The 21,040-nt window shown below is 38.5% G+C and overlaps 1 protein-coding gene across 1 annotated transcript in view; it reads right to left on the bottom strand.

The window, feature by feature from the left end:
• Positions 1–21,040, bottom strand: part of fbxw7 (F-box and WD repeat domain containing 7) — a 116,328-nt gene that overhangs the window by 84,480 nt on the left and 10,808 nt on the right. Inside the window, exon 2 of the mRNA XM_062033444.1 lies at positions 4,702–4,784. Coding sequence (XP_061889428.1) covers positions 4,702–4,784 — 83 coding nt within the window. The remainder of the gene's footprint in view (positions 1–4,701; positions 4,785–21,040) is intronic.

The raw sequence follows: 21,040 nt of genomic DNA, 5'->3' as shown, positions 1-21,040 counted from the left end.
TATTCGTACTGGGAGTTGGAGGAAGTTGTGTCTGTGTCTTTTTCCTAGGTGTCGCGGCACAGTGGTTGTTTTCTTTGAAGGCTCGTAAAATCAAAACGGTAGCACGAATCACAACGCCGTCTTCAACTTTTAATCAGGAGGGTTCAATCTCTCTCCTGTAGCAGTTTGAAGCCGAAACGACAAACGCGCTCGGAGGAGATAACGTTTGATGTTTGGTGACAGGTTGTAACAAAAATGTTGTTTTGAAGGGGAGATAGCAAACTTCCTGTTGATTTTTGCTGAAGGATGTCAATCTATGAAATGTAGGTCTAGGTGAGACCTACATAGAGGTATTTGTTTCATGTCTCGAAGACGTTCCTACTGGAAGTTACAAGCAGTTTTGTCTGAGTTTTCCTCTAAAAAGCAGTTTTGTCTCGGTTTTATTCAAAAATTGACTGCAATTTTTGAGCTTTGGGGTTCGTTTTTTTTTTAGATCGCAATTTCCAGCAGTCCCGATGTGTGTGAGAATTTTGAAGTATTTTAAGGGGGTCAAATTACAGCTCAAAGAGGCAAAAATTAGTTTTTTTTTAGTACAATTTTGTCTTGAAGGGGAAATTGCCAACTTCCTGTTGGTTTTTGCCCGAGGATGTAAAATTATAAAATGTAGGTCTAAGTCTGACCTACATAGAGGTTTTTGTTTCATGTCTCTACGACCTTCCTAGTGGGAGTTACAGGCAGTTTGTTTTTGTTTTTTCCCAGGGGGCGCTAGAGCGCAATTTTGATTTTTGGGGTTTGGTTTTTTTTATTAACTTGCAATTTTCGCAGGTCCTGATGTGTGTGTGAAATTTGGTGAGTTTTGAAGCATGTTAAGTGGGTCAAATTGCAAAAACAACACCTCCAGGCAACTTCAACCCTTGACTAACATCCTCCCCACTCCACATCCCACCTCCCCGGATTGTAAATAACCAAATGTAAATAATCAAATGTAGATAATCAAATGTATATACTTGTTCTTATGCTATCTGAGCTCACTATGTTCTCTGCTCGCTGTACATATCCTACCAAGTCAGTCCTATACTGTTTCAATTGATGATGCAATTGTTGATGACTGAAGTGCTGATATCAACCAAACCCTCCTCATCCCACCCCCCGGATTGTACAGAATGTAAATAATTTAATGTATATACTCTGATGATTAACTTGTGTGATGACTGTATTATGCTGATAGTATATATCTGTACCATGAATTGATTAACGTGGACCCCGACTTAAACAAGTTGAAAAACGTATCGGGGTGTTACCATTTAGTGGTCAATTGTACGGAATATGTACTGTGCTGTGCAATCTACTAATAAAAGTTTCAATCAATCAATTTATCAACAACACCCAGAAACGCTTCGCTGGGCCCGAGCTCATCTAAGATGGACTGATGCAAAGTGGAAAAGTGTTCTTTCAAACTGTGGACGTCGTGTCCTCCGGACCAAAGAGGAAAAGAACCATATTGCATAAGCGAGATGTGTAAAAGGCAGCATGTGTGATGGTATGGGGGTGTATTAGTGCCCAAGACATGGGTTACTTACACATCTGTGAAGGCACCATTAATGCTGAAAGGTACATACAGCTTTTGGAGCAACACATGTTGCCATCCAAGCAACGTTATCATGGACGCCCCTGCTTATTTCAGCAGGACAATGCCAAGCCACGCGTTACAACAGCGTGGCTTCGTAGTAAAAGAGTGCGGGTACTAGACTGACCTGCCTGTAGTCCAGACATTGAAAATGTGTGAAGGCTAAAATATGAGAAGGGAGACTGTTGAACAACTTAAGCTGTACATCAAGCAAGAATGGGAAAGAATTCCACTTCAAAAATGTGTCTCCTCAGTTCCCAAACCTTTACTGAGTGTTGTTAAAAGGAAAGGCCATGTAACACACTGGTAAAAAATGCCCCTGTGACAACTTTTTTGCCATGTGTTGCTGCCATTAAATTCTAAGTTCATGATTATTTGCAAAACAAAAATAAGTTTCTCGTTCAAACATGAAATATCTTGTCTTTGCAGTCTATTCAATTGAATAGACATTTAAAGGCCTACTGAAAGCCACTACTAGCGACCACGCAGTCTGATAGTTTATATATCAATGATGACATCTTAACATTGCAACACATGCCAATACGGCCGGGTTAACTTATAAAGTGACATTTTACATTTCCCGCCACACTTCCGGCTGAAAACGTCTATGTATGATGACGTATGCGCGTGACGTCAATGGTTGGAACGGAAGTATTGGTACTCCATTGTATCCAATACAAAAAGCTCTGTTTTCATCGCAAAATTCCACAGTATTCTGGACATCTGTGTTGGTGAATCTTTTGCAATTTGTTTAATGAACAATGGAGACTGCAAAGAAGAAAGTTGTAGGGGGGATCGGTGTATTAGCGGCCGGCTGCAGCAACACAACTAGGAGGACTTTGACTTGGATAGCAGACGCGCTATCCGACGCTAGACGCCGACCGCATCGATGATTGGGTGAAGTCCTTCGTCGCGCCGTCGATCGCTGGAACGCAGGTGAGCACGGGTGTTGATGAGCAGATGAGGGCTGGCTGGCGTAGGTGGAGCGCTAATGTTTTTATCATAGTTCTGACGAGGTCCCGTAGCTAAGTTAGCTTCAATGGCGTCGTTAGCAACAGCATTGCTAGGCTTCGACAGGCGGCACAGCATTAACCGCGTAGTTACATGTCCAGGGTTTGGTTCGGTGTCTCCTGATAGTAGTATTGTTGATCTGCTGTCTATCCTTCCAGTCAGGGGCTTATTTTGTCTGTTTCTATCTGCATTTAAAGGCCTACTGAAATGATTTTTTTTTTTATTTAAACGGGAATAGCAGATCCATTCTATGTGTCATACTTGATCATTTCGCGATATTGCCATATTTTTGCTGAAAGGATTTAGTAGAGAAAATCGACGATAAAGTTCGCAACTTTTGCTCGCTGATAAAAAAAAGCCTTGCCTGTACCGGAAGTAGCGTGACGTCACAGGAGCTAGTATTCCTCACAATTCCCCGTTGTTTACAATGGAGCGAGAGATTCGGAGCGACAAAGCGACGATTACCCCATTAATTTGAGCGAGGATGAAAGATTTGTGGATGAGGTACGTTAGAGCAGTGGTCCCCAACCACCGGTCCGCAGACCGGTACCGGGCCGCGGACCGATTGGTACCGGGCCGCACAAGAAATTTAAAAAAAAAAAAAAAAAAAAAAATTTAATGACATCAACATAAAAATCACAATATATACATTATATATCAATATAGATCAATACAGTCTGCAGGGATACACATGATTGTATTTATTTATGTAAAAAAAAATAAAAAAATAAAAAAATATATATATATATTTTTTTTTTAAATACACCGTATCAGTAGGCCTTTAAAGAGGATTAGCAAATCATTGTATTCTGTTTTTATTTACCATTTTCACAACGTGACAACTTCACTGCTTTTGGGTTTTGTATGTAGCTTCTAATAGAAATCATTGAAAAACAAAACTCCGTTGACAGTAAAAAGTCGTTGTTGCAATTGTTGGATATGACTTTAAACCATAACCAAGCATGCATCACTATAGCTCTTGTCTCAAAGTAGGTGTACTGTCACCACCTGTCACATCCCGCCCTGACTTATTTGGAGTTTTTTTTGCTGTTTTCCTGTGTGTAGTGTTTTACTTCTTGTCTTGCGCTCCTATTTTGGTGGCTTTTTCTCTTTTTTAAAAATATTTTCCCGTAGCAGTTTCATGTCTTCCTTTAAGTGATATTTCCCGCATCTACTTTGTTTTAGCAATCAAGAATATTTCAGTTGTTTGTATCCGTCTTTGTGGGGACATTGTTGATTGTCATGTCATGTTCGGATGTACATTGTGGACGCCGTCTTTGCTCCACAGTAAGTCTTTGCTGTCGTCCAGCATTCTGTTTTTGTTTACTTAGTAGCCGGTTCACTTTTAGTTTCGATCTGTATAGCCTTCCCTAAGCTTCAATGCCTTTTCTTAGGGGCACTCACCTTTTGTTTTGTTTTTTTGGTTAAAGTATTAGACACCTTTTTACCTGCACACTGCCTTCCGCTGTTTCTGACATCTACAAAGCAATTAGCTGCCGGCTGCCACCTACTGATATGGTAGAGTATTACACGGTTACTCTGCCGAACAACACATCATTTGCAGATTATAATTACTTCTTTGCAAAAAATATTTTTAACCCAAAATAGGTGAAATTACATAATCTCCCACGGCACACCCGACTGTATCTCACGGCACACTTGTGTGCCGCGGCACAGTGGTTGGAAAACACTGATGTAGAGGAAGTCCCGAGAGTGCGGGTGATACGGGAGAGGGTGTGATCTGACAGCAGAGGGTCTATCTCATCATTGATGAATATTTAATGGCTAGGATGCTGATACAGGGCCGCTTACATGGCGACATTTACGCTTAAGTGCCCGTGTTGAGAGTGAATTTTAATGTGGCAACATGTGCATTACGTATTCATGGCACGGGGTGGGGGTTGAGAATGTGGCGAGGAGCATCATTCCGTTTGAAGTCACCTAAGATAGCATCTTTGATTTGCTTCCATTTTTTTCTTCCATGGCACTTTTTAATACATTTTTAATTCTAGGCCTTTTGATGCCGGAGGGCGTGGGAGGCGGTTCGAGGAGCGCCGTCACTCGCGTGGCGTGGAGGAACTCACCTTGGGTACTCGGGACCTTTGCAGGGCTTTTTTCCGGAAGGGAAAGACCGGACCTCGGGGCCATGGTCCAACTTTCTCTTCATCTGAGGAAGAGGAGGAAAGAAAAAGACAAGTGTTCACAAAAGATAAGCTTTGATCAAATGATAAAAACGAAAGCAATTCCAGATCATGCGGGATTGGGAACAGACAAAACACAATGGCTCTCTTTATTTAGTGATAACTTTCCTTCCTCGCAGCACTTTTACTTCACTAAAGTTACAAATGGCAACCAGGTCATGCTTGGTGTGTGCGTGCAGACAATTGCCTCGGCGCCATTGTTAGCATTGTGTCTGCGTTTCAGCATATTAAAACTTGCATGCACAGGGGACTCCGTGGATGGTGTATGTTGCACAACCTCACACTTCAATGAGCACACCTGCACACATCTAATGACACCTGAGACCCAAAACGGCACAGAGGACGCAAAAAACCGGTCGGGTGAATGTTGACGATCACATGTACCTGATCCCACCTTTTTGTCACTCTGCAAACACAAAAATGTCTAAAGTTGACTCTTTTAGGTAGCACTTTGTCCAGTGAAGCACCCGATCACCACGTGAGTCAACAAGCTGACAGGAGATTTGCACATTTAAAAGGAGAACTGCACTTTTATTATTCACAATCCTTATGTAAGACATTTTTTTAATGCATTCTAAATAGTAAATAAATACTAGGGATGTCCGATAATGGCTTTTTGCCGATATCCGATATTCCGATATTGTCCAACTCTTTAATTACCGATACATGCAGTCGTGGAATTAACACATTATTATGCCTAATTTGGACAACCAGGTATGGTGAAGATAAGGTACTTTTTAAAAAAATTAGTAAAATAAGATAAATAAATTTAAAAAAAATTCTTGAATAAAAAAGAAAGTACAACAATATAAAAACAGTTACATAGAAACTAGTAATGAGTGAAAATTAGTAAAATTAACTGTTAAAGGTTAGTACTATTAGTGGAGCAGCAGCATGCACAATCATGTGTGCTTACGGACTGTATCCCTTGCAGACTGTATTGATATATATTGATATATAATGTAGGAAGCAGAATATTAATAACAGAAAGAAACAACCCTTTTGTGTGAATGAGTGTGAATGGGGGAGGGAGGTTTTTTGGGTTGGTGCACTAATTGTAAGTGTATCTTGTGTTTTTTATGTTGATTTAATTAAAAAAAAAAAAAAAAAAAAAAAAAAAAGATACCGACAATAAAAAAACCGATACCGATAATTTCCGATATTACATTTTAACGCATATATCAGCCGATAATATCGGCCATCTCTAATAAATACCATCAAAAGTGTGCCGTGATTTTCAACATCACTTATTATTAGAGATGTCCGATAATATCGGCATGCCGATATCGCCCGATAAATGCTTTAAAATGTAATATTGAACCCTGACACCATGTGCAGAAATGGGCATTTTTGGGACGGTATCAGATCCCCAAATAAGGAGAAAATTTAAGGATAGTATCGCCTTTGCATCCTTATTAGCCCGTAGGAGAATTTTGCTGGAGTGGAAGTCACCATTTTGCCCCAAAGCCTCCTTATGGCTTAAAGACCTTATGATTTATTTAGATCTGGAGAAAATAAAGTTCAATCTTAGGGGGGCACCTGGGAAGTTTTATTCTGTTTGGGGTGGTGTGGTTGACTACATACCTAAATTAAAGACGCTATAGGATACATGAAAAGTTCACCTTTCACAAACCAGCTTCCTTTTTTATTTTTTATTTACATTTATTCTGGGTGTATATTTATTATCTGCCTATGTTGAGAAGAAAGTGATGTACTAATTATTTTCCATTTGTGACTGTACCTTTAACTTATGTAGGACCTGGGGGGGGGGGTGTTGTTGTGTGTGTATGGGGTGTGTGTTGGGTTGCTGTTCTTGGAAGTGGGTGGGGAAAAAAAAAAGAAAAAAAAAGGAAAATGTGATTACTGTTCTATTGTATAGTGTAATACCTGTCAAATTCAATAAAAACATTTATTAAAAAAAAAAAAATGTAATATCGGAAATTATCGGTATCAAGAAGTAAAATTAATGACTTTTTAAAACGCCACTGTACGGAGCGGTACATATCCGGTAAAACACGGACATAGGGCATACTTGCCAAGCAACGTTCCCTCTAAGGTGCGCGCCTGCGCAATTGCGCACCGCTCGAGCGTCCTCTGCGCACAGCAAATATATGCCGCGCACCAAATCAAATCCCATTTGAATTGTAAACCAAATAAACACATTTATTCTGTGTAATTTTGCAATGCAACTCTGAGTGACAGTGACAACAAGCGGCCCTAACGGTGTTCGTCAACACCGTTCAATTGAACACCGTTCAATTATTGTAACGTCTATCGAGATGCTTCGAGGACAGGAATTATATCGATCACTTTATTGAGCAAAACTGTTTATATTCGGACATAACCACACCAAAAACATGAGTAAAACACTTCTATCTGGAAAAACTAGTCATTTTCTGCCGTACAAACCAGGCCAAAACCAACTTGTCATCTGTCACCAACACGCATACCACTAAACCACTGGTGCGTTTATGGCCACACAAAAAGTCCGACAACTCAAACACCACACAAAGTTACACTATGACTCCTCAGTCATACGTGTGCTTATTCTACTGTCATTTATTATTAATGTTAATTTATTGAATGCTGTTACTAGAGAAAGTTACAGGAATGCACACTTCATCCTATGCTTACATTTCATTGTGCAACATGAGGATGTTTAAGGGGAACTAAATGTGATCTCTGAAAGGGGTACAAATGATTTCCAAAGCAGGACCCCCACCCAGACAATAATATTGTACAATACTAATCCATAGCTTATGAAAAACAAGATTTCTTTTACTTTCATTATAAGTGGGCCAAATCACTATTACAAAATAATCTCATGAAAATGACTCCTCTCATCTGAGGGTTATCATAAAAGATTGGTTTGAGACGGGTGTGCTGCTGGTATTGCCACGTGTGATGTTGCTCACATGTGCTCCACTGAATGCTCAGGGAGTTTTTGTGTTTGTTCACACACATGAACATTGTTGCCAACCCTCCCGATTTTCCCGGGAGACTCCCGAATTTCAGTGCCCCTTCGAAAATCTCCCGGGGCAACCATTCTCCCGAATTTCTCCCGATTTCCACCCGGACAACAATATTGGGGGCGTGCCTTTAGCGTCCTCTACAACCTGTCGTCACGTCCGCTTTTCCTCCATACAAACAGCGTGCCGGCCCAGTCACATAATATATGCGGCTTTTACACACACATAAGTGAATGCAATGCATACTTGGTCAACAGCCATACAGGTGACACTGAGGGTGTCCGTATAAACAAGTTTAACACTGTTACAAATATGCGCCACACTGTGAACCCACACCAAACAAGAATGACAAACACATTTCGGGAGAACATCCGCACCGTAACACAACAGAACAAATACCCAGAACCCCTTGCAGCACTAACTCTCCCGGGATGCTACAATATACACCCCTTGCTACCACCAAATCCCGCCCACCCCCATCTGCCGAATTGGGAGGTGTCAAGGTTGGCAAGTATGCTCTAGTATACTCTGGACTGAAGCTGTGTGCCTTCATTGTTTTTGTAGCTGTTGTTTTGAGGCATGTTTAAAAAAATAATAATAATAATGCACTTTGTGGAAGTCAAAGTATAGTATTTCCCATAGTTGTAGTGGGTATCAGGATTGTCCCAAATTCCAAGCTGCGGTTTTGAGGAAAGTTAAAAAAAATAATGCACTTTGTGACTTCAATAATAAATATGGCAGTGCCATGTTGGCACTTTTTTCCACAACTTGAGTTGAAGTCGTTCTCTTATTTTGGAAAACCTTGTTTTTGATTGATTGATTGAGACTTGTATTAGTAGATTGCACAGTGCAGTACATATTCTGTACAATTGACCACTAAATGGTAACACCTGAATAAGTTTTTCAACTTGTTTAAATTAATCGTTAATCAATTCATGGTAAAGTTACATTGTTTAATGCATCCAGCGGGGCATCACAACAAAATTAGGCATAATAATGTGTTAATTCCACCACTGTATATATCGGTATCGGTTGATATCGGAATCAGTAATTAAGAGTTGGACAATATCGGAATATCTGCAAAAAAGCCATTATCGGACATCTCTACTTATTATTACTCACTGCAGACTTCATGGCAGCCAACAAACTTAATAAAACGTCAATTACTGTACAAGGTCTGCTCAAACTTAATAAAACGTCACTTACTGGACAAGGTCTGCTGTCATTAGGATGCCGAGTGATAGAATCTTGTTATATTCCCATTTGGATGAAGCATGACTCATAATCCTCACAAAGAAAAAGGGGGGTATCTTCGTGTCGTTCTCGCCATTTCCAGGCTAAATTGGCTGTCAAAGTGTATACAACTTGTCGGACTATGTCCTCATCCTTCTACTATCCTGGTGAGAGGCAGGATTTATGATCTACGATAAACTTCCACAAGCAAGGAAGCTTACCACTCCATGTCAACATTGGCACACACGCTTGTGATGTATAAATAGTTTGTCTGTGTCAGCCCTTATAATAACAATACAGTGTTTCCCATAAACTGCCAAGATACCTGTGGCGGTGGGGGCGTGGCTATGGGCGTGGTCACCATGACATCATCGAGAAATGTGCATAATTTACTACAATGGTTTGATTTTCTCTAAAAATGCTCAAAAAATGTATACTTACTAATTAATAATAGCAGTTTTGTTTTAAACGTACATCCATCCATCTTACAATATAATTACAACACTTTATGTACATATTTATATACAGATTTGAACAAGTTTTTCACTGAAATATATTTATTAATTGTGGTTCTTACCAAAAATATATCTTATAAAATATAAAAGCTAAAATGTCTCAAAGCTCTGCCCCTTTAATTAGTGCATACTAAATAATTTAACTTTAGCCTACTACTACAAGCATATTATTTACCAGCAACATAAAGTGAAACAGAGGCAGAGGTGTCCTGCCACAGTCAGTAACAAATAAACAGAAAACAGTAGTGGTGGTAGATAGACACAGAGCTTCATCAAACATCTGATCCACTGAACAAAGAGCTCCAAAAATCTTGAACTTTAGACTGCCATCAGTTTTACTCCCTACACTTAACCATGTGTTTCCTACTGCCTGCAGACTTTGCACCCTTTGTTGTATACACATGTTGTGTTTCTAATAGAAATACATTTAATAAAGTCAAATACAAATAAGGCAACAAGAGAAGTATCCTACACTTCTCTTTTGTAAAGTAAATCTGAACAGCCGATACGGGCATCTACATCAACTATATGATTTGTCTGAGAAGCTGGAGAGGACAAAAAAAAAATATATATATATATATATATATATATATATATATATATATATATATATATATATATATATATATATATATATATATATATATATATTTTTTTTTTTAAATTTGTGGCGGACGTAATTCTTTCGTAAATGAATGTGTGGGAAACCCTGCAATATTTGATTTTGATGATTATTAAGGATCCCCATTAGCTGGTTGCCACAACAACCCACTAGTCTTCCTGGGGTCCACAAACTCAATACGATTACAAGTAAAAGCATATCATTATAACTACACAATACAGAAACAAATAAAAGCATCGACAAGCAAACAATTTACAGTCACAGAATATTAATTACCATATAAATATAACAACACAATACAAATATCACTAATACTTGTTAATATTCAAGTCACAAGTGGAGTATTGTTGGCGCTATTTGGATGGGAATTTATTGGGTTTTATGGGCGGAAAAGAGGACCTCCCTTAAGCTCCGTTGTAAGCAGACTTTTATTTACGAGTCAGCATGAAATACATCTGTCATGTCACGTCAGGGGGAAAAAGGGCAGTTCCCCTTTAAAGGCTGTGGACTAAAACACTGTAGGTTCCTGACCTTGTTCCTCATTAATGTCATCATGCTCAGAGATTGAAAAGAGTACAGTAAAACGCACCACATCCGCGTATAATGGGGTTTTTCACTGTTTTAAACTTCAGCCCAGGGGCCAATTGTGGCCCACAGCTATGTTGTTAATGCAGTGTTTCCCACACATTCATTTATTTGTGGCGGCCCACCACGAAATAATTATGTCCGCCATTATATATTTTTTTGTCCTGTCCAGCTTCTCAGGCAAATCATATAGTTGATGTAGATGCCCATATCGGCTGTTCAGATTTACTTTACAAAAGAGAAGTGTAGGATACTTCTCTTGTTGCCTTATTTGTATTTGACCACTACTGTTTTCTGTTTATTTGTTACTGACTGTGCCTCTGTTTCACTTTATGTTGCTGGTAAATAATATGGTTGTAGTAGTAGGCTAAAGTTAAATGATTTAGTATGCACTAATTAAAGGGGCAGAGCTTTAAGAGACATTTTAGCTTTTATATTTTATAAGATATATTTTTGGTAAGAACCACAATTAATAAATGTATTTCAGTGAATAACTTATTGTTCAAATCTGTATATAAATATGTACATAAAGTGTTGTAATTATATTGTAAAATGGATGGATGGATGGACGCTTAAAACAAAACTGTTATTAAATATATATAAAATATATATAAATAATAGGTGTATAAATGACACAATATGTTATTGCATACGTCAGCAGACTAATTAGGAGTAGGGATGTCCGATAATGGCTTTTTGCCGATATGCCGATATTGTCCAACTCTTTAATTACCGATACCGATATCAACAGATACCGATATCAACCAATATATACAGTCGTGGAATTAACACATTATTATGCCTAATTTGGACAACCAGGTATGGTGAAGATAAGGTACTTTTTAAAAAAATGAATCAAATAAAATAAGATAAATAAATTAAAAACATTTTCTTGAATAAAAAAGAAAGTACAACAATATAAAAACTGTTACACAGAAACTAGTAATGAATGAAAATTAGTAAAATGAACTGTTAAAGGTTAGTACTATTAGTGGACCAGCAGCACGCACAATCATGTGTGCTTACGGACTGTATCCCTTGCAGACAGTATTGATATATATTGATATATAATGTAGGAAGCAGAATATTAATAACAGAAAGAAACAACCCTTTTGTGTGAATGAGTGTGAATGGGGGAGGGAGGTTTTTTGGGTTGGTGCACTAATTGTAAGTGTATCTTGTGTTTTTTATGTTGATTTAATTAAAAAAAACAAAAAACAAAACGATACCGATAATAAAAAAACTGATACCGATAATTTCCGATATTACATTTTAACGCATATATCGGCCGATAATTTCGGCAGGCCGATATTATCGGACATCTCTACTGTGGATGGATGTTAGCTGCCAGCTAGTTAGCCATGTCTTATAGCAGCTCTTCCTGAGGGTGTTTCAGTGTTATAACTTCACCTTTATCTTTACTTTTTACACCAAAACGCGTCCATTCTTCCCTTTTCTGTCTACACACTGTGTCTGCTTGTAAGCTCTCTGTGTGTGTGCGCTGCCGAACATGCTCCTCTGCTCGTAAAACCAGCAATGTCACGTCGTGCCCGGAAACGGGTACTTTTCAAACAGAGTATAGCACCCTTTTTGATTGATTAGCAGGGCGATACTATACTAGTAGCGGCAGCATGTTGTTGCATGCTTTGCCACAATTCCTTGTGTAGGCGGCAGCTCTTATCCGGTCCAGTCCACCCCACACAAAGGAGAAAGTTTCAATAGAACTTGCCACTGCTATTGCTGCCGCCGGAGGGAAAAAAAAAAAGAAGCTTTGAGGCAACGATGTTTGAATTTATACTTCATTGTCCTCCTAGGGGGGCCAAGCCTTGATGTGTTTTTGTGCTAACTGTAGAGACAAGCTGCCATACTGTCTGGCTGGACAAAAGCAGGATAACATGTTTTAGTCACTTCTCTCAGCAGGCGGCGACCATTTAAGGTTTGAATTGGAACCCTATCCTCTTAAAATACCGTGTAGAATCAGTAGTGACGGCGGCCCTTCTTTTCTGAATCAAGAACAGGCTTGCCACCTCAAGACTACACAATCAATGCACTAAAGCGCCTGACAGAAGAAGAAGAAGCAGGCGTACATGACCAGCACGCTAATGCCCGCCCGCCAGGACATTAAGTCTGTGATCTACGGCACAATTGCCCATTTTCCCCTCCTGTTTGGATGTGACAGTACACTTTGAGAGGGACGCTTTAAGACTTATTCATTGGACTTTAACGGTGCTTTAGTGCATCCTTCAGATCAGGCTTTTTCAACCACCCGTGTGCCGTGGGAGATGATCTAAATTCACCTATTTGGGTTAAAAATATTCTTTGCAAAGTAGTAATTATAGTCTGCAAATGACGTGTTGTTGTTTAGTGTCGGTGCTGTCTAGAGCTGGGCAGAGTAACCGTGTAATACTCTTCCATATCAGTAGGTGGCAGCCGGTAGCTAATTGCTTTGTAGATGTCGGGAGGCAGCGTGCAGGTAAGAAGGTGTCTAATGCTTAAACCAAAAATAAACAAAAAGGTGAGTGCCCTTAAGAAAAGGCATTGAAGCTTAGGGATGGCTATGCAGAACGAAACTAAAACTGAACTGGCTACAAAGTAAACAAAAACAGAATGCTGGACGACAGCAAAGACTTACTGTGGAGCAAAGACGGCGTCCACAATGTACATCCGAACATAATAATAATAATAATGGATTAGATTCTATATAGCGCTTTTTTATTATTAGTAGGGGTGTAACAATACGTGTATTTGTATTGAACCGTTTCGGTACAGGGTTTCCGGTTCGGTTCGGAGGTGTACCGAACGAGTTTCCACACGGACACATTAAGTAGCGTAACGCACGTTGTGTAAACAACGCACACCGAGGCACAACACACGGCATGCTAGCAGCTAACGGGCTAGGATAGACTGACCATACGTCCTCTTTTCACCGGACATGTCCTCTTTTGCGCAGCTGTCAGGGCGGAGTTTCTTAAATGCCTCAAATGTCCGGCATTTGGAGTTAGGGTTGCGTGTATTTTCAATGTACGTTCAGGGTTAAGAAGGGGTTGAAAACAAAACAAGGTTAAATGTAATTTAGAAAAAAGTTGCAATGTTGACTAATAAAACAAAGCTAGTTTTTTTTCTTTTAAACTGTCATTGCTCAAAACATAATATTGAATCAAAATCAATGTTATTATGAAAATGAACCGAACCGTGACCTCTAAACCCAACCGAAATTTTTGTGTACCGTTACACCCCTATGCAATATTCTTCCATATCAGTAGGTGGCAGCAGGTAGCTAATTGCTTTGTAGATTTCGGAAACAGCGGGAGGCAGTGTGCAGGTAAAAAGGTGTCTAATGCTTAAACCAAAAATAAACAAAAAGGTGAGTGCCCTTAAGAAAAGGCATTGAAGCTTAGGGATGGCTATGCAGAACGAAACTAAAACTGTACTGGCTACAAAGTAAACAAAAACAGAATGCTGGACGACAGCAAAGACTTACTGCGGAGAAAAGACGGCATCCACAATGTACATCCGAACATAATAGTAATAATAATGGATTAGATTTTATAAAGCGCTTTTCTATTATTAGATACTCAAAGCGCTTCACAGAGAAGTGGGAACCCATCATTCATTCACACCTGGTGGTGGTAAGCTACATTTGGAGCCACGGCTGCCCTGGGGTAGACTGGCGGAAGCGAGGCTGCCAGTTTGCACCCCTCCGACCACCACCTATCATTCATTCATCATTCAGTCACCAGTGTGAGCGGCACCGGGTGCAAAGGTGAAGTGTCCTGCCCAAGGACACAACGGAAGCAATCTGGATGTCAAGAGGCGGGGAGCGAACCTGCAACCCTCAGATTTCTGGCACGGGCGCTCTACCCACTACGCCATACCGCCCCATGGACAATCAACAATGTCCCCACAAAGAAGGATTAAAAACAACTGAAATATTCTTGATTGCTAAAACAAAGTAGATGCGGGGAAATATCGCTCAAAGGAAGACATGAAACTGCGACAGGAAAATACCAAAATAAAAGAGAAAAAGCCACAAAATAGGAGCGCAAGACAAGAAGTAAAACACTACACACAGGAAAACAGCAACAAAGTCCAAATAAGTCAGGGTGTGATGTGACAGGTGGTGACAGTACACCTACTTTGAGACAAGAGCTATAGTGATGCATGCTTGGTTATGCTTTAAAGCAGGGGTCACCAACGTGGTGCCCGCGGGCACCAGGTAGCCCGTAAGGACCAGATGAGTAGCCCGCTGGCCTGTTCTAAAAATAGCTCAAATAGCAGCACTTACCAGTGAGCTGCCATATTTTTTGAAATTGTATTTATTTACTAGCAAGCTGGTCTCGCTTTGCCCGACATTTTTAATTCTAAGAGAGACAAAACTCAAATAGAATTTGAGTTTTAAATAAATAAATTCATTAATTTTTTTACTTTGCTTCTTATAACTTTCAGAAAGACAATTTTAGAGAAAAAATACAACCTTAAAAATGATTTTAGGATTTTTAAACACATATACCTTTTTACCTTTTAAATTCCTTCCTCTTCTTTCCTGACAATTTAAATCAATGTTCAAGTAAATTTATCCTTTTTATTGCAAAGAATAATAAATACATTTTAATTTAATTCTTCATTTTAGCTTCTGTTTTTTCGACAAAGAATATTTGTGAAATATTTCTTCAAACTTATTATGATTAAAATTCAAAAAAGTTATTCTGGCAAATCTAGAAAATCTGTAGAATCAAATTTAAATCTTATTTCAAAGTCTTTTGAATTTCTTTTAAAAATGTTGTTCTGGAAATTCTAGAAGAAATAATGATTTGTCTTTGTTAGAAATATAGCTTGGTCCAATTTGTTATATATTCTAACAAAGTGCAGATTGGATTTTAACCTATTTAAAACATGTCATCCAAATTCTAAAATTAATTTTAGTCAGGAAAAATGACTAATGATGTTCCATAAATTATTTTTTTTTTTTTTTTTCAAAAAGATTCGAATTAGCTAGTTTTTCTCTTCTTTTTTTCGGTTGAATTTTGAATTTTAAAGAGTCGAAATTGAAGATAAACTATGTTTCAAAATTTAATTGTCATTTTTTTCGTGTTTTCTCCTCTTTTAAACCGTTCAATTAAGTGTAAATATCATTAATTATTAATAATAACATAGAGTTAAAGGTAAATTGAGCAAATTGGCTATTTCTGGCAATTTATTTAAGTGTGTATCAAACTGGTAGCCCTTCGCATTAATCACTACCCAAGAAGTAGCTCTTGCTTTCAAAAAGGTTGGTGACCCCTGCTTTAAAGTCATATCCAACAATTGGGACAACGACTTTTTACTGTCAACTGAGTTTTGTTTTTTAATGATTTCTGCTGGTGGTGTGCCTCCGCATTTTTTCTAACGCAGAAAATGTGCCTTGGCTCAGATTCTTTTTATACTGTTTCAGTTTGACAAATTCCTTAGTAAAACATCACCGCGTGGAGTTCCTGAGTCTGTTCAGCTGATTGCAGAGCTAGCTTCCCCATGTAGTGGGTCCACGACGGTGACTTCTGTTTTGTTTGACCAGCCGTTTTACTGCCGTGTTACAGACACCGTTTGGAAACAATTAAGGTATGTAAATAAACATTTACAAAATATTCATGTGCAAATAACTAATTTCACAACTGCGGCTTATAACCTGGTGCGACTAATATATGGTAAAATCTTTTTTTTTTCTTCTAAAATTTAGTGGGTGTTGCTTATATACCGGCGTGCTCTATCGTCTGGAAAATACAGTAATTAGGTTTGATGCCAAACTGTAAAGTGGCAACACAACGACGAGGATCTAAAGTCCGATTGGGCAGCGTAAATCCCTGTGATACAAGAAACTTGCACCTCCTGGGATCATTCCTGGTCATTAACTCGCAATTTAAGATCTCCAGAACAGATCAAGGTCAGGGTTTCCCCGACATGTAATTGGACATGCAAAAATAAACGCCACCACGCCCGAAAAATCCATTTTTTTCTAACGTGACTGTACATTTAAGTAATATACAGTATTGTACGAATGGACATATAGCTAATTATTAGCACGCTATTGACTAACGATGCACCGAAAATTTGGCCGCAGAAAAACCCTTTTGGACCAGCGAAACAGCACCGCGGAAACAGGATGTAAGCAATAAGCGCGGGATTGTCCGGAGCGGAGGGAGCATGTCTGCGAGTGGACGTACGCGGATATATCCCAGATGTATCCAGTCGAGCCTCAGATGTGCAGAAATTAAAGAAAGAAAGTGCAGCGGTGCTAAGCAAGTGTGACATTGCTCTGTGGGGACATGGCATGACAGAAGTAAAGAGTCTTCAAACACCAGGAAAAGATGCACCATTTGTTGCTAGTGGTTTGTTTTTCAATAAAGAAAAAGTCACTAACAGGATTGGAGAAATCTCTAGAAACTTGAACAATTCCCAACAAAGTCCAGCCTGTGTAACAACGTACAAAAATAGAGCAAAATTACATTATAAGAAAATATATGTTAATACTAGGGATGCGTTAAAATGTAATATTGGAAATTATCGGTATCGTTTTTTTTATTATCTGTATCGGTTTTTTTGTTTTTTTAAAAAAAAATTAAATCAGCATAAAAAACACAAGATACACTTACAATTAGTGCACCAACCCAAAAAACCTCCCTCCCCCCATTTCTTTCTGTTATCAATATTCTGGTTCCTACATTATATATCAATATATATCAATACAGTCTGCAAGGGATACAGTCCGTAAGCACACATGATTGTGCGTGCTGCTGCTCCACTAATAGTACTAACCTTTAACAGTTCATTTTACTCATTTTCATTCATTACTAGTTTCTATGTAACTGTTTTTATATTGTTGTACTTTCTTTTTTATTCAAGAAAATGTTTTTAATTTAGTTATCTTATTTATTTATTTATTTTTTTAAAAGTACCTTATCTTCACCATACATGGTTGTCCAAATTAGACATAATAATGTGTTAATTACACGACTGCATATATCGGTTGATATCGGTATCGGTTGATATCGGTATCAGTAATTAAAGCGTTGGACAATATCGGATATCGGCAAAAAGCCATTATCGGACATCCCTAGTTAATACTAATTACTAAAAGCACAGACGTCTTTCTAAATCTATATATAACTTTTTGGTTTTTAACCTTTTTGAAGAAAATATATGCATAATCTCCAATGATGCAAAGGATACAATTACACCAGAGGTGGCCATTACGTGGATGGCCAGCTAGCGGTGGATGGTGGAGGGTGTGTCAGTCCATCGCCAGACAGCCATTAAACAAATACCGGTAGACCTAAAAATGATCATTCATTAATCTCCACCAAGACGTGACTTTGGTCACTTGATGGACATTCACGGCACCCGAGGGTCTTGTGAGATGACGCTGGCTGCTGCCAGATCATTGTTAAGAAAAAATGACAGACAGGAAGGCGAGAAACACTTTTTATTTCAACATACCTGCCGTCAAAACTCTAAAGACCGACTGCACAGTTCCTGTCTTCACAATAATAGCCCTGCTTCATCCTGCCTGCGCTAACAAAATAAGAGTCTCCGAAAGCTAGCAAAGCTAGGGAGTTTGCCGCCAATGTATTTCTTGTAAAGTGCATAAAAAGGAGTATGGAAGCTGGACAAACTTTCATGTGGTATTGGACAGAAAGGAGGACTTTTTTCCTCCTCCATTGTAAAATGTGGAGGTTATCATCACTACTGTCTAGGGATGTCCGATAATATCGGCTTATCGGCCGATAAATGCGTTAAAATGTAATATCGGAAGTTATCGGTATCGGTTTTTTTATTATCTGTAACGTTTTTTTTTTTGTTTTTTGTTTTTTTTTAATTAAATCAACATAAAAAACACAAGATACACTTACAATTAGTGCACCAACCAAAAAAACCTCCCTCCCCCATTTCTTTCTGTTATCAATATTCTGCTTCCTACATTATATATCGATATATATCAATACAGTCTGTAAGGGATACAGTCCGTAAGCACACATGATTGTGCGTGCTGCTGCTCCACTAATAGTACTAACCTTTAACACTTCATTTTTACTCATTTTCATTAATGACTAGTTTCTATGTAACTGTTTTTATATTGTTTTACTTTCTTTTTTATTCAAGAAAATGTTTTTAATTTAGTTATCTTATTTTATTATTATTTTTTAAAAGTACCTTATCTTCACCATACATGGTTGTCCAAATTAGACATAATAATGTGTTAATTCCACGACTGCATATATCGGTTGATATCGGTATCGGCTGAGATCGGTATCGGTAATTAAAGAGTTGGACAATATCGGAATATCGGATATCGGCAAAAAGCCATTATCGGACATCCCTAGTTAATACTAATTACTAAAAGCACAGACGTCTTTCTAAATCTATATAGAACTTTTTGGTTTTTAACCTTTTTGAAGAAAATATATGCATAATCTCCAATGGTGCAAAGGATACAATTACGCCAGAGGTGGCCATTACGTGGATGGCCAGCTAGCGGTGGAGGGTGGAGGGTGTGTCAGTCCATCGCCAGACAGCCATTAAACAAATAAACCTAAAAATGATCAATCATTAATCTCCACCAAGACGTGACTTTGGTCACTTGATTGACATCCACGGCACCCGAGGGTCTTGTGAGATGACGCTGGCTGCTGCCAGATCATTATTAAGAAAAAACGACCGACAGGAAGGCGAGAAACACTTTTTATTTCAACCGTACCTGCTGTCAAAACTCTAAAGACCGACTGCACAGTTCCTGTCTTCACAATAATAGCCCTTCTTCATCCTCCCTGCGCTAACAAAATAAGAGTCTCCGAAAGCTAGCAAGCTAGGGAGTTTGCCGCCAATGTATTTCTTGTAAAGTGCATAAAAAGGAGTATGGAAGCTGGACAAACTTTCATGTGGTATTGGACAGAAAGGAGGACTTTTTTTCCTCCTCCATTGTAAAATGTGGAGGTTATCATCACTACTGTCTAGGGATGTCCGATAATATCGGCATGCCGATATTATCGGCCGATAAATGCGTTAAAATGTAATATCGGAAATTATCGGTATCGGTTTTTTTATTATCTGTATCGTTTTTTTTTTTATTAAATGAACATAAAAAACACAAGATACACTTACAATTAGTGCACCAACCCAAAAAACCTCCCTCCCCCCATTTCTTTCTGTTATCAATATTCTGCTTCCTACATTATATATCAATATATATCAATACAGTCTGCAAGGGATACAGTCCGTAAGCACACATGATTGTGCGTGCTGCTGCTCCACTAATAGTACTAACCTTTAACAGTTAATTTTACTCATTTTCATTAATTACTAGTTTCTATGTAACTGTTTTTATATTGTTGTACTTTCTTTTTTATTCAAGAAAATGTTTTTAATTTAGTTATCTTATTTTTTTTTATTTTTTTTTAAAAGTACCTTATCTTCACCATACATGGTTGTCCAAATTAGACATAATAATGTGTTAATTCCACGACTGCATATATCGGTTGATATCGGTATCGGTTGATATCGGTATCAGTAATTAAAACGTTGGACAATATCGGATATCGGCAAAAAGCCATTATCGGACATCCCTAGTTAATACTAATTACTAAAAGCACAGACGTCTTTCTAAATCTATATATAACTTTTTGGTTTTTAACCTTTTTGAAGAAAATATATGCATAATCTCCAATGATGCAAAGGATACAATTACGCCAGAGGTGGCCATTACGTGGATGGCCAGCTAGCGGTGGATGGTGGAGGGTGTGTCAGTCCATCGCCAGACAGCCATTAAACAAATAGACCTAAAAATGATCATTCATTAATCTCCACCAAGACGTGACTTTGGTCACTTGATGGACATTCACGGCACCCGAGGGTCTTGTGAGATGACGCTGGCTGCTGCCAGGTCATTATTAAGAAAAAATGACCGACAGGAAGGCGAGAAACACTTTTTATTTCAACATACCTGCCGTCAAAACTCTAAAGACCGACTGCACAGTTCCTGTCTTCACAATAATAGCCCTTCTTCATCCTGCCTGCGCTAACAAAATAAGAGTCTCCGAAAGCTAGCAAGCTAGGGAGTTTGCCGCCAATGTATTTTTTGTAAAGTGCATAAAAAGGAGTATGGAAGCTGGACAAACTTTCATGTGGTATTGGACAGAAAGGAGGACTTTTTTCCCTCCTCCATTGTAAAATGTGGAGGTTATCATCACTACTGTCTAGGGATGTCCGATAATATCGGCTTATCGGCCGATAAATGCGTTAAAATGTAATATCGGAAATTATCGGTATCG

Source organism: Entelurus aequoreus, linkage group LG22, assembly GCF_033978785.1.
Source record: "Entelurus aequoreus isolate RoL-2023_Sb linkage group LG22, RoL_Eaeq_v1.1, whole genome shotgun sequence".
Taxonomy (NCBI): domain Eukaryota; kingdom Metazoa; phylum Chordata; class Actinopteri; order Syngnathiformes; family Syngnathidae; genus Entelurus; species Entelurus aequoreus.
The sequence above is the reverse complement of the archived record's forward strand: the minus strand, read 5'-3'. Positions and strand labels throughout refer to the sequence as shown.